The sequence below is a fragment of the Myotis lucifugus genome, unplaced genomic scaffold (genome assembly GCF_000147115.1).
Source record: "Myotis lucifugus unplaced genomic scaffold, Myoluc2.0 scaffold_3, whole genome shotgun sequence".
In the NCBI taxonomy this organism is placed as follows: Eukaryota; Metazoa; Chordata; class Mammalia; order Chiroptera; family Vespertilionidae; genus Myotis; species Myotis lucifugus.
The window spans coordinates 18,733,609-18,760,116 of NW_005871051.1; the positions used below are offsets into that span (position 1 = coordinate 18,733,609).

Here is a 26,508-nt window from a genome sequence, read left to right on the forward strand (position 1 = left end):
GACCAATGGGGCTTCGCGTGGGGCGGGGCTCAGGTGAGGGCGCTGCTGATTGTCCCGTTCGCGGCCCCGTAGTGACGAGATTGCTGTGGAGCTGCAGACATCCGGATTTGGAACTGCGGACATGCGTAACTCGCAGCAGTTTGGGATTTGCGGTGCAGCTTCTGAGGCCCGGGAGGAGTCCACGCGGCTTAGTCACTGATGGAGCTCATCGCACGAGTAACGAAGAGCGGTCGCTTTGGGAACCTCAGTGATTTTAACTCTGTTGGATTCGATTTGAAAGCTGGGTGCTCTCCCATTTCACTCTTGTGTGGCCGGAGACTGGAGGTATGAGAAAGCGGGCTGGGGTCACGTATCAGCCCCAAAGCTGACTCCTGGAGCCAGGGTGAGGGACGAGGTGCCTTGCAGCGCGGTGGAGACCGAGTCTGGCAGGCAGGAGACGCGGCGGTCGGATCTCGCTTGGGGAGGGCTCTGCTTTTCTCCCCTCTTTTGTGCGCAGCCATGTCGCCGGCTCCAGCAGCAGCCCAGGCTCCTACGTCGGTCTCCTTGTTTGATCTCAGCGTGGATGCTCCGGTCCTTCGGGGCCTGAGCCTAGTGAGACACCGTCCCGGGGAGACTCTGGCCCAGGCACTGCGGACTTCCTCTCCAGGTATCCGGGAAGATTTGGGGTGAACCCATGAGAAACATGACAGGGCTCTTTGCAGATTATTGCTCCTCCAGAGAACACATTCCTATTGGCATTTCCCAGTTTAGGAGCCCTTGTTGACATCTGTTTCCACCGGATAAAATGTATCTTAAATTCACTGTCTAACACAGACCCCTTGAATTATCTACAAATAAGTCTCTTGCCATTGCTTATGTTCTTGTCTCAGTAATGCCACTACCTACAAAAACACTTCAAAAACTCCTAGATCTTTTTAAAAATTCCTATAGTACAAATTTAACTGGATTCCAATCAATCATTCATTAATGCTGAATGTAAAACAATGTCATTTGGTTGTGTACAACTTTAGTTTGTCTCTGGCTGTTTTTCTTGAACCTTGTTTAAGCAAACTGCACACTGTAATTGGAAACGTAAACGAAAAAATTGGCATTCAGGAAGTGGTTTTTGACCAGTTAAAAATAATTTTAACCATACCAACATATATTTTCTGCAAGATTCCTCTAAATCCCTTTGGTTAATTTAAATACAATGTTTGACTTATAATCATTTTACATGTATCTTTTTAGAAGCAACTTTATTGTATAAAGTGATTACTGTGCTATTTATTTAATATATTTTTATTTCAGAGAGGAAGGGAGAGTGAGAGAGAGAGAAAGAAACATCAACGATGAGAGAAAATCACTGATTGGCTGCCTCCTGCACACCCCACACTGGGGATTGAGTCCACAACCCAGGCATGTGCCCTGAAGGGGAATTGAACCGTGACCTCCTGGTTCATAGGTTGATGCTCAACCACTGAGCCACACCAGCTGGGCATGTGCTATTTATTTATTGATTACTAGACTATAAATTCCTTAAATGCCATCTCTTTCTTTAGCATCTTCCTCTGCTATATATATCAAACCCTGAATAAAATTCCAGGTACTATCCATTTGGACTCCCTTTCCACCTCTAATTACCCTCCCTTATTTAGGTTCAGGGGTGAGAACAAGCCCAGAAAGAAAACCATTCCAGGGTCCTCTGGATATTTCAGGGAAGTTATTTTGTTCAACCTGTGACCAGACCTTCCAGAACCATCAGGAACAGGTAAAACACCAGGTGCAGAGCTAAATGGTGGAGGCAAAAGTAGAACAGTGGGTGAGGAGAGATAGACATTTGTGTTTAATGAGTAAAGGTTCACGTTTTGAATAAGGCAGTTGGTGTTACCCAGTCATACTGCTGGAGTCCCGTTACTGGTCTTGGGTACCATAAAAGGCCAGGCTGGGGCATATTTCCACATTCTGCTTCCCTCATTGACTCCTACCAGAGGGAACATTATAAGCTTGACTGGCATCGGTTTAACCTAAAGCAGCGTCTCAAGGACAAGCCTCTCCTGTCTGCCCTGGACTTTGAAAAGCAGAGCTCCGCAGGTGATGTCTGGTGGGAGACCTTAGTAGGGGTAGGACATGGGGGTGGAAGAGGGCCCTCATTTAGGAGCTTGAGGGAAGTTCAAAGATGAGGCATCAAACTTCTATATCTCATGTTTCAGGAGATCTTTCTAGCATCTCAGGATCAGAAGACTCAGACTCAGCCCCTGAGGAGGACTTACAGATACTGGATGAAGAGAGGGTTGAGTTTGAGAAGTCTAACAGATCCCAAGGCTTCTGCTCCCATCGGGTTCTTTTCCAAAATGCCCAAGGCCAATTTCTTTATGCCTATCGCTGTGTCCTAGGCCCTCACCAGGCAAGTGACAGCACAGGTTGTGTGGTTAACCCCATCCTTTTGTACATTCAGCATAGATTTCCACTTCGCTCAGACCATTTCTCACTTCTCTCCTTCCTTCCTATTGGGTGTGGGTGTCAGGCTTAACAGCACAGTCTTGTTTTGAACTGGCCTGAATCTTGGGTCAAGTGTGATGGAATTAAGTTTAGAAACAGACCAATCTAGGTTTGGATTATAGTTCTACCACTTGATCTTGACTAACTCTAGAAGCCTCACATTTCCTTGTCTACATAAAGTTGTTGTATTAAATGATAATGCATGTGAAGCAGTTAGCACTGGCATGTGGTTCCTTACTCTCAATGAATGTAACAAGATATGTTTGTGCTGCTCCTCTGTCACCTAGGTGCTCCCAGAAGAGCCAGAACTGCTGCTACGAAACCTGCAAAGTGGAGGTCCTAGACACTGCGTGGTACTCATGGCTGCAGCTGGGCACTTTGCTGGTGCCATTTTCCAAGGGTGAGAGGGTGCTGTGTGGGGTTAAGGATGGAATGGATCCTTCTCAACTGGGAGTACCAGGTTTCCAGTACTGAGTCTGTATTGTCTACAGAAGAGAAGTGGTGACACACAAAACCTTTCACCGCTACACAGTCCGGGCCAAGCGTGGCACAGCCCAGGGACTTCATGATGCCCGGGGTGGGGCTTCTCGCTCTGCTGGAGCCAACCTGAGGCGCTACAATGAAGCTGCACTATATAAGGTAAGTTAGGCATCTCAGATCTCGTGGTCCACTAATATACCTTTTCCCCCTCAACTTATTAAATGTTACAGTAAAGAGGTTGACTCCTTTATCTTCCAGTCTTCATTATTTTTGGTTAAGGTATAATAGGATGGATCCTCAGGAATCTTGGTCTTGTCCTTCCTCCCTCTGTGTTAAATTCTACCTTTCACTCCCTACACATGGGGTCATTTATTGGTTGGAGATTTAAACAAGTGAAGATATACAGGGCTGTGACTTTCTTCTCTAGGACGTTCGTGACCTGCTGGCAGAGCCAGGCTGGGCTAAGGCGTTGGGGGAGGCTGGGACAATACTGCTGCGTGCCCCCCGCTCTGGCCGGTCCTTGTTCTTCGGAGGCCAAGGGGCACCCCTGCAACGGGGGGATCCCCGACTTTGGGATATCCCCCTCGCTACCCGCAGACCCACCTTCAAAGAACTACAGCGTGTGCTCCATAAGCTGACCACTTTGCATATCCATGGTGAGCCTTTGACCCTGATTCCAACTCCATAGACCTTCCGGTACCTTCTAAACCAAATCTCAGGTTCTCATTTGTTCATCCAGATGATTTTCTAGTCCTTGGACTGCAGCCCAATCCCATCTTCATTGAGAAAACCTGGGCTGGATTCTCCTCAGCTAAACTTGAGCAACATCTTTTGTTTTATGGCAGGAGAAGACCCCCGGGAGACAGTCAGGTTGGACTCACCTCAGTCATACTGGAAGACAATGCGAGAGAAGAAGAAGGCTATTGAGGAAGAAAGAAAGGTCCCCAGTGATGAAAATGGGGCAGTAGGGCAGAATGAGGACTCTCCCAAACAAGGTTTGACTACCACCTGTCAACTGTCAAATCTCTGTCTGGGTGTCTATCCTGGAAATGCAGTAGCAAATCCCCTACTCTCGCTTTCCTATTTATAGATGAGCCTCATGCAACACACACAGGTCTGTTAATGAGATATGTGATAGTAATTACTGAGACATGTTTAGTGACCTTTCCAGATCTGCTATTACTGCTTCTGTTCATTGATATAGCCCCAGAACTCAGAAAAGTCTTAGCATGAAGTAGATGTTTAAATGTGTTGCATGAATTTCACAGAATTTACATGTTTTATTAGATGCTTCCTGGGCTGCAGACTTTTGGCCTTCATAGCTGTCACTGCTCCTATGCTTTCCTCCGTGTGCACCATCAAAGGGTGCTCATGGGAGAGTCTAGGGACTGTACGTGTCTGGCCTGAGAGCCTCATTTCTGCATATCATACTAATGGATTCGGCTCTCAATGTGTTACTTTATCTTGGGTGACAATACAGATAATTTTATTTCAAGATGATCTGGATTATCTCTATATGTATATTCTTATGCATCTGGGATAGCCCACATCCTTCCACCCTCTGCTTATTCTTTAGATGGATCTAATATGTCGTGTTTTTCCCTAGCTTCAGAGTCAGAGGGAGAGGATGGCTTCCAGGTAGAGTTGGATCTAGTAGAGTCGACAATAGGGACCCTGGATCTTCGTGAATTTGAGGTATTGCCCAAGCGGAGGAGGAGAAAAAGGAATAAGAGGGAGAAAAGCCAAGACCTGGAGGCTGGGGCACATGTGACTCTTCCCCAGCAACCTCAAGAAGACAAGGCCTTCTCATATGCAGTCCCTTTGGAGCCTTTCATGGATGAGGCCAAGGTCCCTGGTCAGCCAGAGCTCTGGGACAAGCTTCTCGCTGCTTGCAAAGCTGGAGATACTGGAATGCTGAAAATCCAGCTAGCTGCCAGCCCCATAGACCCTGAAGTTCTGTCTCTGCTCAATGCCCCCTTGGGCTCCAGTGGCTTCACCCTTCTGCATGCAGCAGCTGCAGCTGGGAGAGGCTCAGTCGTTCGGTTGCTGCTAGAGGCAGGTGCTGACCCCACCATCCGGTAAGTAAGGGTCCCCATAGCGAGCCCTTTAGGTTATAGAGAGGATGATCTGAAGACTAACGTTGGCATTAGCTACTTGACAGTATTCCCCTTGGTCTGGTTAACCAGCAGTTCTCAACCTGTGGGTCGCGAACAATGAAAATACATCCTGCATATCAGACATTTACATTAGGATTCATAACAGCAAAATTACAGTTATGAAGTAGCAACGAAAATAATTTTATGGTTGGGGGTCACCACAACATGAGGAACTGTATTAAAGGGTCGCGGCATTAGGAAGGTTGAGAACCATTGGAGGTGGTGTTAGGAGATGCCATAGGCAAGTTGAACCCATTTTGGGGGTTTCCACACCTAGGGACTTCCGGACTCGGCCACCATATATGGTTGCAGCTGACAAAGCAACACGTAATGAGTTCCGAAGGTTCATGGAGAAGAATCCAGATGCTTATGATTACAGCAAGGCTCAGGTCAGCTGGGAAAGGAAGCAGCAGCAGAGTGGGATGGCATCATATATCCTGGCTAGATCTCTTCTGTCTTAGATTTACCAAGGATAGTTTGTATAGGTCTTACCTCATACCTTCCCCGAAATCCTCCAGGTGCCAGGGCCACTGACATCAGAAATGGAGGCGCGGAAGGCTATGCGGAAAAGGGAGCAGAAGGCAGCCCGGAGGCAACGGGAAGAACAGCAGCGGAAACAGAGGGAGCAGGAGAAGCAGGAGCAAGAAGAGCAGCAGCGATTTGCTGCTCTCAGTGACAGAGAGAAGGTGAGGCTGGAGGTTTTCTCTTCCACCCCGAGACTTCCTTAGAGGTCTAGTCCCTTCCCAATGTTCAACTGTCACTTCTTGGGTACCCCGTCCACCTTTGGGGCCTTGTCCTTGACACAACTTCTCTTCCCCTCAGAGAGCTGTGGCTGCAGAGCGGCGACTAGCTGCTCAGTTGGGAGCCTCTACCCCTCAGATTCCTGACTCTGCAATCGTCAGTGCTGGGTATGTGGCGGGGGCAGGAGTGATGATGGGTGGACCATGTCTGGGCAAGTAGAATGAGTGCCTACAGACAAAGGCTGTTGAAGGGATGTGAGAAGTTCTTTGAACCTTGGAGTGGAAACAAAAATAGCAGGAAGAGGGACAGGGGTACTTGGATCGAGAAGTTTTTGGTACCTGTACATCCATTTTTCCTCTGTTCAGATGCTGCTTGAGCTGTGGGACGTCCCTCCAAGGCCTCATTCCCTTTCACTACCTTGACTTCTCTTTCTGCTCCACACGCTGCCTCCAAATTCATCGCTGTCAGGCCAGGAAGCCCTCTTCCTGATCTCTCACAGCTCCACCCAGGGCCAACTCTAGACCCTGAGAGGGCACATTTACACTGGTCCTAGGTTTCTTCTTTCCGAGAAACCAGAGTATTTGGAAGATTGGGATGAGAGAGACTCAGGAGCCCAGACAAAGACAGTGCCATAGAGATGTGTGGAGCTGGTACTGTCTCTGGAATTTTAATCACAATAAAGTTTGGCAAGGAAACTGCACTTGTACAGTTGTTTTGGCCTTTGATTCTTTGTGGTCACCTTGGCCAGTACCAAGGAATTCTGCCCATTCCATGTCCCAGGTCCAAGGGTTATCTTTCTTTCAGTGCCCACTTAACTCCATTGGTTCAGAATCACTTCGTGTATCAGCTGAGAGGGAGTAGATGTATGTCCTATGCAAGGTGCTATTGAGGATAGGACTATCCAGAAATTGGATTTGGGGTTGGGGAGGCACATTTTCTAGCTCAAGCAATGTGATTTTGTTGAGAACTCCCCTAGGAAACAGCAAAGGTTTTGGCACGTAGAGGGTCTGTTGTGGCCCTCTCTTTGTCCAGTACCGGCCCAAGTTAAACCCATTGATCCAGACTTGACCCTGTCATGGTGGGAGGAGAGGAAAATAAATGGTCAGTTCTCAGGGGGGTAGAATTATCCTCTTTTGGGTTTCTATTCAGAGGAATAATTTCTGTTCCCCCTTCCATGATTTTTCTGTCTTACCACCTCCCAACCTCATCCCGATGACTACTATCAGCAATACCTTGGTCCATCCAGGTAGAAAGAGAAATGTGTCTCTGACGGAGTCTAAAATTGGAAACGTTGTGGAGTAGAAGATGGGGCCAGAGGGAGTTTGAGGATGTGAGTTTTTCAGCAATTGGAGGGGAAACGACCACTTTACAAGTTTATCAACTTTCAGAGGGAACATCAGCCATTGGGTAAGGATTGTTTGCCCCAGAATTGGTGCCTGTAAAAGGCCCTGTGAAGAAGGCAAATGAAAATTCATTACATTCAATAATCTCTAAGGTGAAATTGTCCCTAATCAAGCCCTGAGATGCAACTAGTAGCCAAGTCCAGATTCCTACAAGCCACTACTTTGCTAAGGACATGGCTCTTGCTTATCTTCCATTAGGCCCGTATCTTTCCATTTTTCTTCCTCTGCTCAGATGCTGCTGGAGCTGTGGGACATCCCTCTAAGGGAGTTTGGTCAATAAAGTTGTGGGGTGAGAGGAGGGGCAAAGCTAGCTCACCTTGAAGTCACTGTAGTTAGACCCGAAACTGAGCCTCCCCATGTTCTCCAGCAAGACATCCAGTTTGGCCCCCATTTTCCCCGTCAAAAATAGTTTGTGTTTCGTGTTTCGTTCCAAAACACCCTGAAACACCTGTGGATAAGAAGATCTGTGATGGGAAGGGTTCAGCATCTAGCTCCTGACCACCAAACAGGAAGCCACATTAGGGTACTTATTTGGAGGGCAAAGAGAATGTAGCCCATCTGTCAATTACTCTCCATTCTGGACCTTACCCTTAGTCAAACTCTATCTCATCCCAGCTTATCCCTGGACCCCCTGCAAATGTGGGCAGGCAGTGGGAAAGGTAGATAAGGGAACCTAAGGGTAAAGGGTGCTTGAGAGGAGAGGAAAGTGGGGCTCACAAGGTAGCCTGGAATTAGGTTCGTACCCCATCCACCATCACGTAGGCACGGTCATGTATTCCGTTGTTTGGCACCCAGAATTGTGTTGGCTCAAAAACAGTATGCGTTAGATAGGTCCGGTACAACATAAAACCACGGTCCTAAGTGTGGAAGAATGAGTACTTATGATAAATTGATATAAAAAATGGGGAAGATGTGGAACTTAGGGAACCTTTGGCTATAGCTGGTGAGGAAGGTTGCCTTACCTTCTGGCTGTGGGATTATGCCTTACCTGCTTGACAGCTTCAAAGGTCATTGGCAAGATTGAATGGATGGGCCCTTGGGGGCACAGTAAGTGTAGGAAATCCAGCAAATATCCATCCTATTAGAATAAGGAAGCAGTATCAGAATAAAAGAAGTTTCAGAATAGAGGGCTATTTAGAGAATAATATGGTAGAATCAGGAGAGAGAGGGAGGAGCTTACCAGGTGTAGGGTCAAAGGTCCGAGCATCATCTTGGGGCTGGGGGGAGGTAAAGGTCCCAAGGGAATTTCCTGGAACTGAGCCCAAATTCTCTCAGGAGCCATAGAAAAACCACACAACCCCTATTCCAAGACCCTACCCTAGCACAGGGTTCTTAACCTGGCATCCAGGGAATGGCTTCAGGGTCATGAAGATCCTGTAATTTTACACATACTTGTGTGTATCTCCCCAGGTAGTCCCATTTGGGCAAGTAGAAAATGTTTTTATAGGATGCTCACAGGGCTCAGTGGCCTAGACAACCACCAGTGATTTCTGGGAACTCTTTATAAACAATTTAGGCACTCCCTTTCCCCAATTAATAAAAGCCTTTGGTACTTAATGAAGTGGTAGGGCACCTGGCTGATGACATTTCGAAGAGCAAAAAGCTTGAATGTAACATCCCCTGCTTCAGATATTGGTGCATCGTAGTCATAGCTGGTAGTAATTGGAAGGAAGTGTCCCTTCTCATCAGCACCTGGGGTCGAACCAATTTAATTAATTCAATACATCTATGCACATGCAGAGAATTTTGCCATCAGACGGGGGCAGTGATGGCCATTACGATTATAGATATCCTAATCCACCCAGCCCTCAAATTCTAATTCCTTGCTACCTTCCTGCTACCACCCCAGGGACCATCTGGACTCACCATTCCAGTATCCAAAGTTGGTACCTCCATGAAACATGTACCTGAAATGAGGGAAGGTGGGGGGAAAAGCATGTGCTGACCCATGGAATCTTAACTTTCATCCCCACACCCAATTACATTCATGTTGGCCCCAGTGTCCAGTTACATGTTCACACTGGCTCCCAACTTCAGCATTTTCTCTAGTCCTCTGGTTACAGCTATAATGGACCGTGTGGAGTGATTCTGGCCCCAGTAATCCAGCCAGCCTGTGTAGTACTCAGAGTTCACCTAGTGTGAAGTGAAAGGAGCCACCATGAGCAAGATGGGGAACCGAGCTCAACCCATTCCCACCCGTGATTCTTGCCCTGATTGCCCTCCCCTCTGGCTTCTCACCAGTGGCCCATGAGGTTCATACTCCCTTTGCAGGGCAAAGATTTTGGTCATGTTGTCAGCTGCAGAAAGGAGGCATGGGTGAAAGATAAACATCACAGAAGAGGTGCCCCTTCCCCAGACTCCACCCTAACCCTTGCTCAGGAGACCTGGGCCAAAATCTACAGTGGTGTAAAGTCCCTTGAGGGAGCCACATCTGAGTCCCAGTGGCCCATCTGTGGTGAAGAGCAAAATCTCATCTCCTAGTAGTGCACGGAAGAGCCCAGCCAGGTGCTTCATGTAGGCGAAGTCGCAGGACCTATAGCTACCATATTCATTCTCCACCTGCCAGGAGAAAGGAAAAGAGCTCAGCCATGAGGTGGAGAAGGTTAAGAACCCCTGGAACCTCCTTCCCCTTGCCCAGTCAACTTTCCACTTGTACCTGAATGCTAATGATGTTGCCCCCATTGTGGTAGAGCCATGGATATATCTTGGGCAGCAAGACCTTGAACCAGGAATCCACTGCGGCAAGGAAGTCTAAAGGAAGGAGCAGTGCTCTGATCATTAGGGCACCACCACCTCCACAATCCCCACTCCTAGCATCAATGCTAGGAACTTCAGTGCTGCCTGAACTGTAGGAGAGATTGTAGGAATAGCAGTTTGCATCCCACTTGTCCATAACTAAATGTGGGAGCAGTAACTTGTGAAAAGCTCTCAACCCTATTTGCATGGCAAGAAATTTGAGCACATGAAACCTTAAAGCAACGTTTCTTCTAAATTTATTTTTTAAATGTAAGAAAAATGTTAAACACATCTAATGGAGCTATAGTGTATAATCTAACATGGGAATTCACAGAACTGTAGAATGCCTGACCTACACCTTGATGTGAACGACAGTCCAGGTGATTTCAGTCATCAACTGAAAGAGCATTATATTAGGTTTCATGGCTTAAAATTCTCAACTCCTATTTGTGATTGTTGTTGATTCATACTCATGGTCTTCATGTATGTTACTACCTTTGCCTGACACTCTCCCCACTGCCTTTACCTAGCCAACTCCAACTCAGTCTTCAGGTCTTAACTTATATTTCACTTCCTTAAGAAAGCCTTTGATAATCCCAGTTTAGGGTAGATCCCCCTGTTACACACTCTCATATCACCTGATACTTCTCTTTCAAACACATACCCAATTATAATTAAGCATTTATTTTTGTAATTGTTTCCTGTTGGTCTTCCCCACTAGTGAGCGGGAATTTTGTCAGGTTCATTTGTTTGGTCCCTATCATTGAGGACAATGCCTAGCAGATAGCAGACTCCTGAAGGTGGATTTGATGAAAGATATTTTGGAGAATATTTTTGTATCCTTAAAAGACTTAATTCTAAAAAAGGACTAAAATAAAATATTTAATTCCTTTATATTTGCATAAAGGAGGCCCAGGTTTTATTGCCTTCTTTAATCCAAGCATACATTAAATCTCACTCAACAAAAAATTATGGGTAGTGACTAGCACCAAGCACTATTGTAAGTGTTAAGAATATAGAATAGAAAGAAATAGACAAAAATCCCTGGGAATTTCCTTTCCAGTGAGGGAAGCAGTTGGTAAAAAGGTAAAAAATACAGTGGTTTAATGCCAAGGAGAGAAAAATAAAGCAGAAAAGGAAGATATAAAATAGTGAGGTGGGGAGCTTAAATTTTAGAGGCTGGCCCAGAGAAGACTTTACTGTGAAGGGGATTCTGCAAAAAGAGCTGGTGGGTTTAAAGAACAGCAATGAGGCTAGCATGAACAGTGAGAAGAGTAGAGGTCAGGAAGGTGACCGAGACAATGAGGTAGGAACTAGTAGGCCATTTTAAGGAACCTGTGGTTCATATTCTGAGTGAGATGAGAACCTGTTGGAGAGGTTTAAGCAAAGAAATGACATGAGCTGATATGATAAACATATTTTAACAGGATCACACTGGCTATTGTATTGAGAATAAGACTACATGGGAGAAGGGCAAAGATGGGAAACCAGGTAGGAAGCTTAAAATAATCCAGCGGAGAGAGGTGGTTTGGACCAGAGTGGTGGCAGTGGAGGTGATGAGAAGTAGTTGAATTCAATATATTTTGAGAGTAAAGCTGACAGAATTCTATGATGTGGGGTGCAAGAGAAAGATATACATGAATAATTACACCATAGTGTTTAGTTTGATCAGTTGGGAAATAGAGTTACCACTGACACAGGGAGATTGTTGAAATAGCTAGTTTGGGAGGCAATGTCAAGTGCTTAGTTGTATCATTATGACTGTTGCATCTCCAAATGCAGAAGTCAAGAAGGCAGTTGGATAATGTGTTTGGAGGCCAAAGGAAGGTCTTGGAGAGAACATATTTCAGTCATTAGCTAATAAATGGAGTTTAATGCCATGCAAATAGATGAGATTGTCTAGGGCAGTGGTCGGCAAACTCATTAGTCAACAGAGCCAAATATCAACAGTACTTCTTCAAAATAGACTTGCCCAGGCTGAAAACCGATTTCTGCGCATGGGCCATGAAGTTTCAATCGCCGCGCCCGCACATGGTATTTTGTGGAAGAGCCACACTCGGGGCCAAAGAGCCGCCTGTGGCTCACGAGTCGCAGTTTGCCAACCACGGGTCTAGGGCAAGCATGTCAAACTCGCAGCCCGAGGACCCAACAAATATTTTTTCGGCCCAGCCAGTATAATGGTATGTAAGAAACGTTTTAATTAAAATTTTGTAACTTAATCTTTACAATATCCTGTTACACATGATTATTAATAACGAACTACAGCGTTCACTAATGACTGATTACTATAATTGTGTTGCATTCATTTCCCTTACGTGCCTTATGTGCAGGTGCACCATTTCTCTCCACTAATACTAGCAGCAAATATTTTAGCAGCTGATTGCCACGTCATTAGTCTTATACTGACTTGTTTGCTGTGTGCAACAGGAAGTATTTTGCTTTCGGAGAACAAGAAAAATAGGTTTATTTGCGTTACGCTGATTAATATGTGCAGTTATTCAGTGTCTGGTAAGTTAATATTCAAGAAAAAATATTAATTTTTATTAAAATGCTCTATTATTTTATGTTAACGATTACTCATTTATTTCAGCCTTTTGTATTCAGCATGTCTCTATCAAAATAAACCTATGTTTCTATGAAAATTGAAGCTTTTGTTTTTTTTGCAGCCCACATAAACTTAAACTTTGTTTATTTGGCCTGTGTTAGCCTTTGAGTTTGACATACTTGGTCTAGGGCAGTGGTCGGCAAACTGCAGCTCTTTGGCCCCTTGAGTGTGGCTCTTCCACAAAATACCACGTACAGTGCGATTGAAACTTCGTGGCCCATGCGCAGAAGTCGGTATTTTGTGGAAGAGCCACACTCAAGAGGCCAAAGAGCCGCATTTGGCTCGCGAGCCGCAGTTTGCCAACCACAGGTCTAGGGCATGAACACAGAAAAGAGAAGCATCTAAGGACTGAGATATGAAACACTCAAGCATTTAGCAGAAAAGGAAATGGAGAAGAACCAGTAAGAGATTGAGGAGTGGTCAGAAAGATTGTGGGAAGAGGGGCAAAGACCAGATAAGTGTAGTATCATGGAAGCTACAAGAAAAATGTATTTCAAAGGAGAGTGACCAACTGTGCTAAATGCTGCTGGTTGGTCAAGGAGGATGAGGTCTGAGAAATCGCCATGGAGTTAACATTAAAGAGGTTACTGGAATTCTTGAGAAAAAAGGAGATTGCAGCCCTGGTCAGTGTGGCTCAGCTGGTTGAGTGTCATCCCATGCACCGAAAGGTTGCTGTTTGGATTTCCAGTCAAGGGCATATGCCCGGGTTGCAGGCCTGATCCCCGGTAGATGCAGGAGGCAGCTGATCGATGTTTTGTTCTCACATTGATGTTTCTCTCTCTCCTTTTCCTTTCTTCTCTCTCTAAAAGTCAATTTTAAAATCTTTATATAAAAAAAGGAAGTGAGACTACACATAAGCTTCATCATCATAACCATTTAAAAAAATTACACTGCATATTGGTGTTCCATCAAGACTTTATCATTTTTAAAAAATATTTTTTTATTGATTTCAGAGAGGAAGAGAGAGGGAGAAAGAGATAGAAACATCAATGAGAATCATTGATTGGCTGCCTCATGCACACTCCAACTGAAGATAGAGCCAGCAACCTGGGCATGTGCTCTGACCAGGAATCGAACCATGACCTGCTGGTTCCTAGGTCAACACTCAACACTGAGCCACATCAGTGGGGTGGCACCACCATCTTGACTAGGTACTCACACTGCCGCCACCCCTACCCTTTCAATCAAATCTGTCAACAAGTCCTGGTGATTTTATCTCCAACCTATATCTCAATTCTGCTCTCTTCTTTCCATTTCCACCACCATCACCATAGTTCAGGAGCCATAATCTCCTCAACTACAGGCTTAATCTCCCAATTGGTTTCTCTACCATGATCCTTACTCCCCTCAACCCATTCTCTACATCCAGGCTAAAGTAGTCTGAAAACAAACCTGATCATGTCACATCTCTGATTAAACTCAATGACTTTCCACTATGCTAGAATACAATGCAAACCCCTTAGAACAGCCCACAAAGTCCTGCATTGGCAGTTCCTATCTCCAATTTCACGTCATACCACTCTCTCCCTTACCCACTATGCTCCAGCCATCCTGGTCTCAATCATGCCATGTTCTTTCCCATCTCTGGGCCTTATAATACACTGTCCCCTCTACCTGGTCATTCTCACTTCACTCTTCATATGACCAGAACGCTTCCTTCCCTAGTCAACTGAATGTCATCTCAGAAAAGCATTTCCTGACCTCCCTACCTAAAAGAGGTCTTCTCTATTATTCACTATCTCAACTTGTCTATTTCCTTGTGTGGTATTTTTACAACTTGCAATAATATTACAGATTTTTGGTTTCTTAAAAAATCTGTTTCTTCCACTACATAGTAAGCTCCATTGCACAGGAACTGAGTCTGTCTAGTTCCCCAGTTTCTAGCATCCTGCTGGGCACAAAGGAAACACTCAATATATATTTGAATGTACGATCTCCAATTTGGGGATGGTCTCTTCTGTTTTAGGCACCCAAATGACCCATTTTGTCGTTGTTTGCTTTTTTTCCTTGTTAAATTTTTTTTCTTTCAACTCACCTGGATCTGAAGTTCTCAGATGAATATTAGGTTTACGAAGCAACCAGGCTGGGAGACCCCCCTGAGACAAACATAAAGACAACAAAGGCAGTATATGGGTTTTGTTGTCTGAGAAGAAATTAAGTATAGTGCTGGAAGTGGCCCTAGAGTATGGGCAGAAGGGAATAGCCTAGGAACCCCACGTGGGTGGCTTTGGTTCTATCCGTTCAACTAACTCACCATCTCCCACTCTGCACAGATGTAAGGTCCTGGTCTCAGTATGACCAACAGGTTCGCTATAGATGCCTCTTTCAGAAATGCAATGAGATCCCGGCTGCCATTAAAGTTATAGACCCCAGGCTCTGGCTCATGGTAGTTCCAGGGTACATAACTGAGAAAGGAAGAGGTTAACAGGGCCCAAGGCTTGCATGGGAAATGCCTGGGAGGCATAAGGGCTCCTGGCTTTGCAAGGTATCTCCAGGAAGCTGTTGGAAGGAGGTCCTGGCCCACCCTTTCCCACCCTTGGCCTGGAAGCCTTGGAGCTCTAACTCCTCATCATACCCAAGCAGTCTTCCTGTCCCGACCCCCTTCATAAGGGAGTGGTAGGAAAAGTAAATCCCACCCCTCCGTGGCTCTCCTGAGCCCTTCTTACAGCTGTACTGCGTTGAGGCCACTCATTTGCATCTTGAAAAGCCGGTCAGCCCAAAGCACGCGAGGTACCCGAAAGTAGTGCAGGCTGCCAGACACATAGCGGAACGGAGCCCCGTCCAGAAGGAATCTATCGTGTTCCCGATCTACTACGAACGACCGAGTGTCTGCCTGCAAAGGGAGAGGCGGTGCTCAGCAGGGGTCTGGAGGAAGGGCTGGGAGGAGGGGTAATGGGCGTCTGCCAAGAGCAGAAGAGATGGAACTAGCTCGGCCGGCCGAGAGTTTTGTTATTTTCACTTTGTCTCCTACGCCAGATCTAATCGGTGTCACCGCAGGCTAGTTCAATCCTCTTGTCTCACCTGGGGTAGCAGCAGCGTCAGGAGCAGCAGCAGCAAGGAGGGAAGGCAAAGAGGCTTCTTGGGAGCCATGGCGCTAAGCCTGCGGTCCAACTGTCACGTGGCGGATTCCTGGGCGGGAACTTCAGTGAGCAAGGAGGGGCGGAGACCACCTCAAGTTGCCAGGCAATTAGCCTGGACTTTCCTCTCCGGCTCCTCTACTAGTTTGTAAAGTCCGCTACATTTTTCCCCCCCATAAAAGGTGGTTTACGTTATTTAGACCAAAAAAATCATCATTAACCTTATCCCATCCTTCATTTGTTGATTTGCTGTGCCATAGAAATGCATAGCGCAAGTTAGTTTTAGGAAGTGATAAAGTCCTCTGCATTTTGAACCAGCTTTATGAGTCACCTGGGAGCTTGTTAGAAATGCAGAGTCCCAGGTCCTGCCTCAGGCCTCAGAATCGGCATTTGTATTTTAACAAGATTCCCAGGCGATCGTAAGCACATTTAAGACTGAGAACCCGTGCTCTACTAGACCTAGACGAGCTCCTCAAGGGTTGGGACCTTGTTCATCTTAAATCCTTTTTCAGGCACAGGGCCCACATGTAGCAGGTTAAATCTAGATAAATGTCAGAACCCCAAGGGGATGAGTAAAACAGGTTTAGAAACAAGGGAAACTGTAGAGAGATCTTCCCAGTGATGTGTAAGGGGGAGGGCAAGGTTGGGGAGGTAGGTTACAAAACATATTTTTCCTGGAGAGTCCTATTTCAGCAAAAGACACCATCAAGGTCTATTCCATCTTCTTTGGGTGTGCGCCCCTTTCTAAGTTACCTCTGCCTGCCTGTGCAAGAGATGTCAAGGACAGCTGCTTGGTGCCAAAGCGTAGGAATTTGGGAATTTCCATTACTCCTGCCTTCACAGTCCCAAGCTTGAGATGTGAGAATCAGGATAATAATAAGAATAAGAATAAGAATAAGAATAAGAATAAGAATAAGAATAAGAATAAGAATAATACTTCTGTTTAACACTTACTGAGGGCTATGCATCAGATATTGTGCTAGGCACTTCACATATCATTTAATCTTCAAACAACTCCATGAGGTAGATAAGTATCATCTGCATTTTACAGATGAGGAAATTGAGGAACAGAAATATTCAGTAGCTTGTTCAAGGTCCCACACTAGTTTAGTAGAGCTGGGATTTGAAGTAGGCAATCTGGCCTCACGGTTCATGCACTTAACCTTAGGTAGTGGTGTACCTATTTTATAGATAGGGAGAGTGATGTGAAATAACTTGTCCGAGGTGCACAGCTGGTAGGCTAGTATTAGGACCATATTTAGACCCTAGTCTGGTTCAAGCGCCTGAGCTCTTAACCAGTGAGACTAGGGTAGAGCCCCCAGGGTTGTGCCGATTAGAGTTCCAGAAGTCCAGGTCGCCAGCACCCCCCCACCCCCACACACACCCCTCCCCGCCCCCCGCGTACCCCCTACCCCCTGGCCTGGCTGTACTCGGCCACCCAGCGCGCCGTGGGTATGAGGCCTCCTACCTCCAACATTGGGAAATGGAGGTCCTGGGGGCCTCGGGTCGAGCCCGGCTTTGCTCCCCGCTGGCGTAGGTGCTTGCGTCCTGACCCCTACAGAAGGCCAGGTGTGGAACCCTCCCTGGGGCCCAGGTACCCGTCCTCCCGCAGGCCTAGCCCGCCCCCGGCTTGTCCACTCCACGCCCCTACATCCTCCGGATGCCCGGCGGTTGCTAGGACACCGCGGGCCGTTAGCCGGCGCTGAATGATGACGCAACCACTGCTTCCGGTTCTTGGCGCTTTCCTGCTGCTCAAGCCAGGTCAGTGGGGGAGCTCGGCTGGCCTACCCGGGTCTGCACGCCGAGGCCGGGGGTGGACTCTGCAAGGGATGGGCCGAGCCCCGCACTCCCCGGCCCTGCCTTCGCGGCGAGCGGGCGTGAGAGCCGGGGCCGCCCAAAGGTGGGCTGGTGGTGGAGGGAGCGGGCTGGTAGTCGCTGCGTGGCCTCGGCCTTAAGACACCCGATCCCAGCTTTCTTGGAGATGGTATCGCCAGGACCTGTTTTCTCTCGATTCCGAGACTTGGGCCCGAGCTCTCCACACCAGTACTTCAGGGTCGTCTGGACTGTGTCCGACCCGCGACCCTGCCGTTCTTTTCCTTCCAGCATGACCCGCTGGGCCCCCAGCGCGGCGCCCGGAAGAGCCCACTCAACCTGGACGAGCCCTTTGGCACCTCAGGCCGCCCCGGAGGAGGATGACTGAGACACTATGGGCCACGCGCTGTGTATCTGCTCTCCGGGAATTGTCATCATTGACAATAAGCGCTACCTCTTCATCCAGAAACTGGGGGAGGGGTGAGTGTTTGGAAATGATTCGTCCCCAGGGTTAAGATGATTGAAAGACAGCAGTCTGCACATGATTAGGGGCACCAAGGTTTTATTCTGTAGCCTATCCTTTAATTCACCCGACAGAGCCTAGTAACAGGCTAGTCAAGACAGTGGACTCTGGAGCCAGGCCTCCTGAATGACCTGTGTGACCTTGATAAGCCATGGTTTCTTCATCTGCTCAATGGAGATAATTACTATCTTGTGTCACTGATGGAGCTGTGAGGATTAAATACGATAGTGCATATAAAATGTCTTGCCAGTGCCAGGTTCGCAGCACCTAAATGTTGACTATTCATTTAATGTTCATTGAGCATCTGTCCTGTGCCGAACACTGGGTTAAGACCACAGGACCTCAAAGATTACTGTGTCCCAGCTCTTGAGCTCAAAGTGTAATAATCTTCAAACTTCTCTTAGAGTCACATCTTGGGAGGGTTTCTACTAACTGGGAAAGACATCCCCATTCTCCCCAGGGAGTTCCTCTGGGTCCAAGCAGTGTGGGAGATGACCGTGGTCCTTCACTGACCCTTTTGGCCCACAGTGGGTTCAGCTATGTGGACCTTGTGGAGGGGTTACATGATGGACACTTCTACGCACTGAAGCGAATCCTGTGTCACGAGCAGCAGGATGTGGAGGAGGCCCAGCGAGAAGCAGATATGCATCACCTCTTCGATCACCCCAACATCCTTCACCTCGTGGCTTATTGTCTGAAGGAGCGGGGCACAAAACATGAGGCCTGGCTGCTACTACCTTACTTGAAGGTCAGAAAGTCTCCTGGCTATGGAGGGGTTGCAACAGGGCCACCAACCAAGAGCTGTGTGAGCAGTCAAGTATGTTAGGAATCAGAGGCTATGTCTTGGGTTTGACCACTTCAAATTTGGAGTTTAGAGGAATCCAAATGGGACTGTAGGGTGTGGTTGTGTGGTGAAAAGGTTGGTAACTTTTAACCTAGGGAAGGGATCAGACTCAGGGAACAGAAGCTGAAAAACCAACTGTGGGGATATTTGTGTTGCAGAGGGGTACGCTGTGGAATGAGATAGAAAGGCTGAAAGACAAAGGCAACTTCTTGACTGAAGATGAAATCCTTCAGCTGTTGCTGGGCATCTGCAGAGGCCTTGAAGCCATTCATGCCCAGGGTTATGCCCACAGGTCAGTAGGAGCGCCCTGTGTACTTTCTGGGACAGAAAGAGCCCCACTAAGAGAAATGAGAGGTCTGAGCTCTCCCCCTAAGGAACACCCCATGATTCTTATGCCTCCCTGGGATTCTAGCCTTCCTGACCAGAGATGCTCATGGGTCATTTCCACTTCCCGACAGGGATCTGAAGCCCACCAATATCTTGCTTGGAGATGAGGGGCAGCCGGTTTTAATGGACTTGGGTTCCATGAAGCAAGCACGCATCCATGTGGAGAGCTCCCGCCAAGCTCTGGCCCTGCAGGTAAGAGTCTGCAGGTTCTTTTGCCCACCTGTTTCCAATCCTTGACCGCTTCTGGTGCATTCCCCAATTTGGTCACATGACCATGCCCTGTGCCCCACTTTTGAGCTCTGGGGCCACTGTTCCAGGACTGGGCAGCCCAGCGGTGCACCATTTCCTACCGGGCCCCGGAGCTTTTCTCTGTGCAGAGCCACTGTGTCATCGATGAGCGGACTGATGTTTGGGTGAGGAGCATGCGGGTGGGAATCTGGGGGGAGAGGAGCTGCTCTGTACCTCCTGTGGAGTAGAGGAGCAGGAGTTTGGTTTCCAGTGCATGGGGCCCCAGGAACCATGTATGTCCCCATCCCCCTCAACTTCCTTCCTGAGAACTGTCACCAACACTGTACTCAATAACTGTACTCAGGAAGTGGTAAAACCCTGCCCTTTGAACAGGGTTGGTACAGCTAAGAGTCACAGCTGAAGGCAGTAGCTAAGCAAGGGTTGCAGAGGCCTCCAGCTAACTGGCAGTTTCTCTGTCATGTGGCTGACATTAGCATAGTCCTTTTAGTTTATGTAGTCTCCTTTCACTACAGAATTAAGAGGAGAGTTACCATCTCCATTGGTCCCCTTTTATGGAATAACCAAGTTATGCTCAGTCCCTAGGCTGTGTGCTATATGCTATGATGTTTGGGGAAGGCCCTTATGACATGGTGTTCCAGAAGGGTGACAGTGTGGCCCTGGCTGTACAGAACCAACTCAGCATCCCACAAAGCCCCAGGTGAGTGATGAAGGGGCACCAAGCACTTCAGACTCTCCTTGACATTGGAGCCTCGGCCCGGCGGATGGGTGCCCCTCAGTCACCCTGCCTTCCTCCCTCCACAGGCATTCTTCAGCATTGCGGCAGCTGCTGGCCTCGATGATGACTGTGGACCCCCTGCAGCGCCCTTATATTCCATTCCTCCTCAGTCAGTTGGAAGCACTGCAACCCCCAGCTCCAGGCCAGCACACTACCCAAATCTGAACAAACCAGTGGCCACGCTGAGGTGGCCCGTGCCTTGTCCTTCACTGGAATCTCCGTCCTTTCTATCTAGGCCTGCTCTCTCATAGCTGGGGCAGGGGGCTGGGGAGAGTCAGCTCAGTCTTCTATCTGTTCTCTTACCCTCAGGACAACTGGACAGGGCGCCTGAGTTGGGGTGGGTGGGGGATGGAGAAAGGCAAACTGATAGATTCTGGTAAAGGATCTGAGCAGGACTGCCAAGCTTACATCATGGTCTGCTTCCAAATCGGGGAGCAGGAGAGTGTATAAATAGAATAATAAAGTGAAAGCAGCTTGGTGTGGATCTTGGTCTCATTGTTCCTGGAGAGGAGATATAAGGGGCCCAAAGTCTGGCCATTTCCAAGAACAGCCTGGGGAAAAGCGGGACTGGTGTTGCGTCAGGAGGCATGATTGGCAATGGCTTCTAGCTTGACTAGGTTAAAAACTTAAAAGTTGCTCTGGCTTGAGCAGGCTTCTATGCCAAGAACTGGAACCAGGGTCCCTTAAACGCACATTCAACTCATTCTTTCCTTCCTTCATTCCCAGGGGTGGATAGCTTAGAGCAGCCCAGCTGGTTTGCCAGGCAAGGGCTTCTGGGTGGAGACATCCCAGGAAGCTTGACTGCTAGATAACAGGTCTCAGCCTCAGCCTGGGGGCAAAGGGAGTGGAGGAGGCAGCCATGTTGGCCCACAGTCTCTCCCAGATGGTTTTAGCTCACACATGGTTAATGATTAATGAGGCCAGTGTGGCGTGGCAGTATCCAACTGCACTTCCTGCCTACTCTGCTGAGTAAACAGGGGCCCTGCCTTGCTGGGCTTGAAACCTGTTCCCCAGGGAAGGGCACTGTGTCCCTGAGTCACAGGGAGGGGAGGCAAGGGCAGGGTTGGCATCACTTGCTGCTGAGATTGAAGCTTCTTTCCCCCAACCCTGCCCACCCCCACATGCTGACGTCAGTGTGGGTCCTGGGGTGCCTATTAGCAAAGTTGAAATTTTCCCCAGGGCCCTGGCAAGAGGCTCCCACCAGCTAGCAGAGGAACCGAGGCCAGAAAGAAAGCACAAACAGGGGAGATGACCTGACTTTTAATAGCACAGCCCTAGCCCCCAGCAAAGCAGCAAGACAGTAAGCTATGCAAAGCTGTTTATGCAGTGACATAAACAACTCTAGGAGACGGCCCTGTTCCCTCCCATCCCCCAAGCTTATGACTGGGCTCCGTGCCAAGGAACTTTGGGCCAGCTCAGCCCCACTCCCAAGCCCTCGTAACACAGAGGTGCCTGGGCCAAGCCTTGCTTCCAGAGTCAGTGAATGCAGAAGCAGCAGGAAGAACAGGTCTAGTCCAACTCAAATACAGAAACTTTTGGACTTAAAACTCCTACTTGGAAAAGAAGTGAAGACTCATATCCTTCAATAGGCTGTGGCTGGACAGACTGGTCCAGGATTCAGTCCTCATTTCCTCCCTATCCTGTGTACCCCTTAGGATCCTACATCAAGGTCCCTGGGGTCATGTTTCCTGAGTCTGGCAAGGGATCCTTGGCAGGTCTCACCTTCAGCCATGGAAGGGAAAAGGGTCATGAGCAGCAAATAGGGCAGAAGCAGCAGCAGCAGCAGCACAAAGGAAGGCAGCAGAAGCTCAAGTACTCACATCACAGAGGGAACAAGAAATCGTGCAAGGAGACTGTTTATTTCGAAAGGATTTTGCAATGAACATAGTGAGTGGGCTCCAGGCAGCTGGTCTATTCTTCTCCCTCATCCTCGTCCTCATAGGAGTCGATGCCAACTTCCTCATAATCCTTCTCCAGGGCAGCCATATCCTCCCGGGCCTCAGAGAACTCACCCTCCTCCATGCCCTCACCCACATACCAGTGCACAAATGCCCTCTTAGCATACATCAGGTCGAACTTGTGGTCCAGACGGGCCCAGGCCTCGGCAATGGCGGTCGTGTTACTCAGCATGCACACGGCACGCTGCACCTTGGCCAGGTCACCTCCGGGCACCACAGTGGGTGGCTGGTAGTTGATGCCAACCTTGAAGCCTGTGGGGCACCAGTCCACGAACTGAATACTGCGCTTGGTCTTGATGGCAGCGATGGCAGCGTTGACATCCTTGGGCACCACGTCTCCACGGTACAGCAGGCAGCAGGCCATGTACTTGCCATGACGGGGATCACACTTCACCATCTGGTTGGCAGGCTCAAAGCAGGAATTGGTGATCTCCGCCACCGACAGCTGCTCGTGGTATGCCTTCTCTGCGGAGATGACTGGCGCATAGGTGGCCAGGGGGAAGTGGATGCGTGGGTAGGGCACCAGGTTGGTCTGGAACTCGGTCAGGTCCACGTTGAGGGCCCCGTCAAAGCGCAGGGAAGCTGTGATGGAGGAGACGATCTGGCTGATGAGGCGGTTGAGGTTGGTGTAGGTGGGGCGTTCGATGTCCAGGTTGCGGCGGCAGATGTCATAGATGGCTTCGTTGTCCACCATGAAGGCGCAGTCTGAGTGCTCCAGGGTGGTGTGGGTGGTCAGGATGGAGTTGTAGGGCTCGACCACAGCTGTGGACACCTGGGGGGCTGGGTAGATGGAGAACTCCAGCTTGGATTTCTTGCCATAATCAACAGAGAGCCTCTCCATCAAGAGTGAGGTGAAGCCGGAGCCGGTGCCCCCTCCAAAGCTGTGAAAGACTAGGAAGCCCTGAAGTCCTGTGCACTGGTCAGACTGAAAGACAAGAAAGAGAAAGAGCAATGTAGGTGGGAGAGGGTCCTGAGGAACTCTATCTTCTCTCTCCACAAAAGACTAAATATCTTAGGAGTCAGAGCAAAGACTAATGAGTATTCCATAGCAGCACCATGCTCTGGAACATGTACAATTAGAGTGACTCCCTCAAAAAGGCCTGGAAAAAAATGTTCCTGACCCTTAGCATCATCAAAAGCTACCTCCCTTCCATGCCAGACTCTCACCAGCTTGCGGATCCGGTCCAGTACTGGGTCAATGATCTCCTTGCCAATGGTATAGTGACCCCGGGCATAGTTGTTCGCAGCATCCTCTTTCCCGGTGATGAGCTGCTCTGGATGGAAGAGCTGCCGGTATGGGCCATTTCGGATCTCATCTGCAAGGGCACAAACCACATTGTCAGGGCCCAAACCACAGGCTGTGCTCAGCCGGGACCTCCCTCCCTCAGTGTGGTAGCTGCAGTGAGATATGTGGAATAGCTCATCCTTCTGCCAGTCCAAGATACCAGTGTGAGAGGAACCCAGACCTGCTGTGCAAGGCCAGCATTCGATTAGATTCAAACTGAGTGAGGAGTTTTCAGGGTGAGGAAAGCCAGGCCTAGGTACTCTCTCCAGAAAGAAGCGTGAGAGTCACTCTTACTCCCCTCAATTCCACCCCCTTCTTTCTCTCACCTATTACAGTGGGCTCCAAATCCACAAAAACCGCCCGGGGCACGTGCTTTCCAGCTCCGGTTTCACAGAAGAAGGTGGTGAAGGAGTCGTCTCCGCCACCAATGGTCTTGTCACTGGGCATCTGCCCATCAGGCTGAATCCCATGTTCCAGACAGTAGAGTTCCCAGCAGGCATTGCCCATCTGGACACCTGCCTGCCCCACATGGACTGAGATACATTCACGCTGAGGAATAAAAAGAGGGGACAGCGAATAAGCCCTACATCCATAAGTCCTCACTTATAAACCTCTCTCCCATCCTATCACCTTTTAGCTAGGATGACTCAGTTGGCAAAAGTAGAAATTAGGGGCTGGACAGAGGTCAGAAAAGGCTGGCAGCCTGCCCAGGCTCCCCAACTGGAGGCACCCAGTAGGGCAGGCCAGCCCCTTAGCCTACTACTCCATGGGGTCCTTGTTAATTAAGAGCTGTGGTTCACCCAGCCAGTGTGGCCCGTGGTTGAGCATGGAACCAGGAGGTCACCAATCTGATTCCTAGTCAGGGCACATGACCAGGTTGGGGGCTTGATCCCCAGTTGGGGATGTGCAGGAGGCAGCCAATTGATGATGTTTCTATTTCCATATCCTTCTCCCTTCCCCCCCCCTCTAAAAATCAATAAAAACATATTTTTAAAAAAAGCAAGAGCTGTGGCTCCACATGACCCTGCCATACTCATAGAATACTCAGGGAGGGTGGAGAGGGCAAGTGCATATGAGACCAGCGCCACTGCAGTAACTGAGACAAGGACAAGCAACTTTCTAGCTGTTTCTGATTCCTACCCTCACAACAACAGCTTCTGAAGAGCCTGAGAAAAGACAGGTTTTCCGGACCTGTCAGTTTACAGCTAGAGGCCCCCACTCGCTTAACTCTTTGCTTGGAGGATGAACAACTGAAATTTCATATAACCTTCTCCCCCTTTCTTTTCTGTGGGCTGCAGAGGTTTCTCAGCCTTCCAGTCTGGCATCAACTGACCACACTGGTATCAGGATGCCCTCTCCCCCACCTTTAAATCCCATCTGGCTCTGGGGATCAATCCCTTTGGGCTCTTTTTCCTGCTCCCTTTTCCCCCCCCCCCCCCCCCCACACACACACACTGCACTCTGGGAGTCTTTACCACCTTCATCCGAGGCCTCAGGCCTCAGGAAAATAGCAGCGATAATGCTGGTGCGTGCAGAGGGCAGGTGAGGGCAATAAGGGTTGTGAGCACTGGGACAGTCGCAGCTCTAAGCTGGCCCCTGCCTGTCTGAAAGTAACCCCTGAGGCGCCAAAGTGGTGCGGCGCCAGGCCGCGCGGCCGCCCTGTCCCACACGGAAATGGCGGGGTGAAGGTTTCCAAATACTCAGCAAAGGAAGCGGAACCCGCGGTGAGGCACAGAGGTAACCCGCCTTGCCCCGCCTTGCCCCACGCAGCATGAGCGCCATCCTGCACCCCGCCCTGTATTCGCCCCCCCCCCTTTCCAATTACATCCCAGCGGAAAGCGAGGATTGGATTTCGGCCCCCGTTCCTGGGCTATAAATACCACCCCCTACACACACCTCTTCCCCTCCCCCCAACCTGGCCTGGGCCCGGGCTCCCGCTCGGCTACAGCTGTCTCTGCCCGTCCGCGCCCCCGGGCTCCCGCTGGAGAGGGGCCAGCCCGCCTCACGAGACCGAACCCCATTCCTGGCTCAGAAGCGGGGTGCTGAGTCACGGTGGGGGGAGGCTGTGGGCAGGAGGGATGCACACACAGCCGAAGGCAAAGGGGATGCTGATCCAGTCACCCGATCCCCTTCCACCTTCTGGCGCCAAGCACGTGTTCGGTCCGTGCCAGGGACTGGGTGGGGTGAGGCTGGCGGCGGAGGGCAGCCAAGCGGGTCTCCCTCGCCCGCGGAAACTGGGCGCCGCACCGCGTGACTCCCCGCAGGAGGATTAGGGCGCGAACGCTTGGTGGGGCAGGAAGGGATCTCCAGGGCCGCTCCTCTCTCCTCGAGCAGAGTCCCACTCCGCCCACCCCCTTCCCCAGCCTTTGAAAGTGGACCACACGGCCCGGCCAAAGTCAGTAGCCGGACGGGGTGGGGGTGGGGGCGAGGCAAACACCCTTGCGCCTCCTTGAGACGCGGAACGCCAGATGGAGGGCTCCGCGCATCTCGGGAGCGAGCGCCCCCGAGGGAGAGGGACAGTTAGGGGGCGGGCAGGATCCTGGCGGGCCGCACTCACCATGTTGAGTCCGGGCGGTGGGTCTCACGTAGAGTCCGGGCGACGGGTCTCAGTGAGAAGTGCGCTAGCTGCAGTGCGGCACCCGCCTTATATAGGGAGGCGGGCCCGCGCGCCGCTCGCCCACTAGGCGCCGAGGCCCAGAGGCCACGCCCCGCGAGGGCCAGGCGGCTCCGGGGGTGGGGCCAGCGCGGGGGCCTCCCGCAAGTCGCGCCCTGGTCCCTCACCTGCCGAACGTGAAGCAATCGGGACTTGAACTCCCCGCTCAGGGTTTGGGGCCCACAAGCCGGGCTCTCCAAGCTCCGCCGCCGGCACGGAGGGCGCGGAGCCGGAGCGCGTCCCGTCTGCACCTGCGTCATGGGGGCCCGGGCGCGCAGGTGTTCTGGCTGAGGCCGCTGCCGTCGGGGCTGTGCGCCCCAGGTGGCTGCAGCAGGCCTTCGCAGGT

At 49.7% G+C, this 26,508-nt stretch overlaps 4 protein-coding genes across 7 annotated transcripts; 2 read left to right on the plus strand and 2 right to left on the minus strand.

The window, feature by feature from the left end:
* Positions 1–73: 73 nt before the first annotated feature.
* On the plus strand, positions 74–6,561 carry ANKZF1 (ankyrin repeat and zinc finger domain containing 1). Its single transcript, XM_006082549.3, has 13 exons — positions 74–646; positions 1,635–1,747; positions 1,968–2,070; positions 2,190–2,383; positions 2,766–2,878; positions 2,970–3,117; positions 3,386–3,614; positions 3,804–3,953; positions 4,565–5,036; positions 5,392–5,503; positions 5,633–5,800; positions 5,937–6,022; positions 6,221–6,561. Exons 1-13 carry the CDS (start codon positions 499–501, stop codon positions 6,342–6,344), a joined length of 2,160 nt encoding a protein of 719 aa, XP_006082611.1. The 5' UTR covers positions 74–498; the 3' UTR covers positions 6,345–6,561.
* Positions 6,498–17,331, minus strand: GLB1L (galactosidase beta 1 like). 3 transcript variants are annotated; one of them, XM_006082548.3, is made up of 17 exons: positions 17,145–17,331; positions 15,621–15,728; positions 15,266–15,432; positions 14,854–15,004; positions 14,635–14,695; positions 9,915–10,009; positions 9,643–9,817; positions 9,497–9,555; positions 9,270–9,391; positions 9,125–9,165; positions 8,832–8,950; positions 8,439–8,513; positions 8,247–8,336; positions 8,002–8,115; positions 7,575–7,706; positions 7,088–7,303; positions 6,498–6,925 (listed from the first exon to the last, which is right to left on the minus strand). In XM_006082548.3, the coding sequence occupies exons 2-17, from the start codon at positions 15,687–15,689 to the stop codon at positions 6,656–6,658; spliced, it is 1,956 nt and encodes a 651-aa protein (XP_006082610.1). In that variant the 5' UTR covers positions 15,690–15,728; positions 17,145–17,331; the 3' UTR covers positions 6,498–6,655. The 3 variants fall into 3 exon arrangements, with proteins under 3 accessions (XP_006082610.1, XP_014318349.1, XP_014318357.1); XM_014462863.2 differs by lacking the exon at positions 8,002–8,115; XM_014462871.2 differs by lacking the exons at positions 14,854–15,004; positions 15,266–15,432.
* Positions 17,332–17,370: 39 nt separating this feature from the next.
* Positions 17,371–20,750, plus strand: STK16 (serine/threonine kinase 16). 2 transcript variants are annotated; one of them, XM_006082545.3, is made up of 8 exons: positions 17,371–17,437; positions 17,780–17,968; positions 18,540–18,759; positions 19,014–19,147; positions 19,314–19,434; positions 19,560–19,655; positions 20,067–20,188; positions 20,293–20,750. In XM_006082545.3, exons 2-8 carry the CDS (start codon positions 17,883–17,885, stop codon positions 20,429–20,431), a joined length of 918 nt encoding a protein of 305 aa, XP_006082607.1. In that variant the 5' UTR covers positions 17,371–17,437; positions 17,780–17,882; the 3' UTR covers positions 20,432–20,750. The 2 variants fall into 2 exon arrangements, with proteins under 2 accessions (XP_006082607.1, XP_006082609.1); XM_006082547.3 differs by lacking the exon at positions 19,560–19,655 and having other exon boundaries at positions 20,293–20,495.
* Positions 20,751–22,104: 1,354 nt separating this feature from the next.
* Positions 22,105–26,224, minus strand: TUBA4A (tubulin alpha 4a). The gene is made up of 4 exons (XM_006082550.3): positions 26,067–26,224; positions 23,836–24,058; positions 23,392–23,540; positions 22,105–23,149 (listed from the first exon to the last, which is right to left on the minus strand). The coding sequence occupies exons 1-4, from the start codon at positions 26,067–26,069 to the stop codon at positions 22,178–22,180; spliced, it is 1,347 nt and encodes a 448-aa protein (XP_006082612.1). The 5' UTR covers positions 26,070–26,224; the 3' UTR covers positions 22,105–22,177.
* Positions 26,225–26,508: the final 284 nt, after the last annotated feature.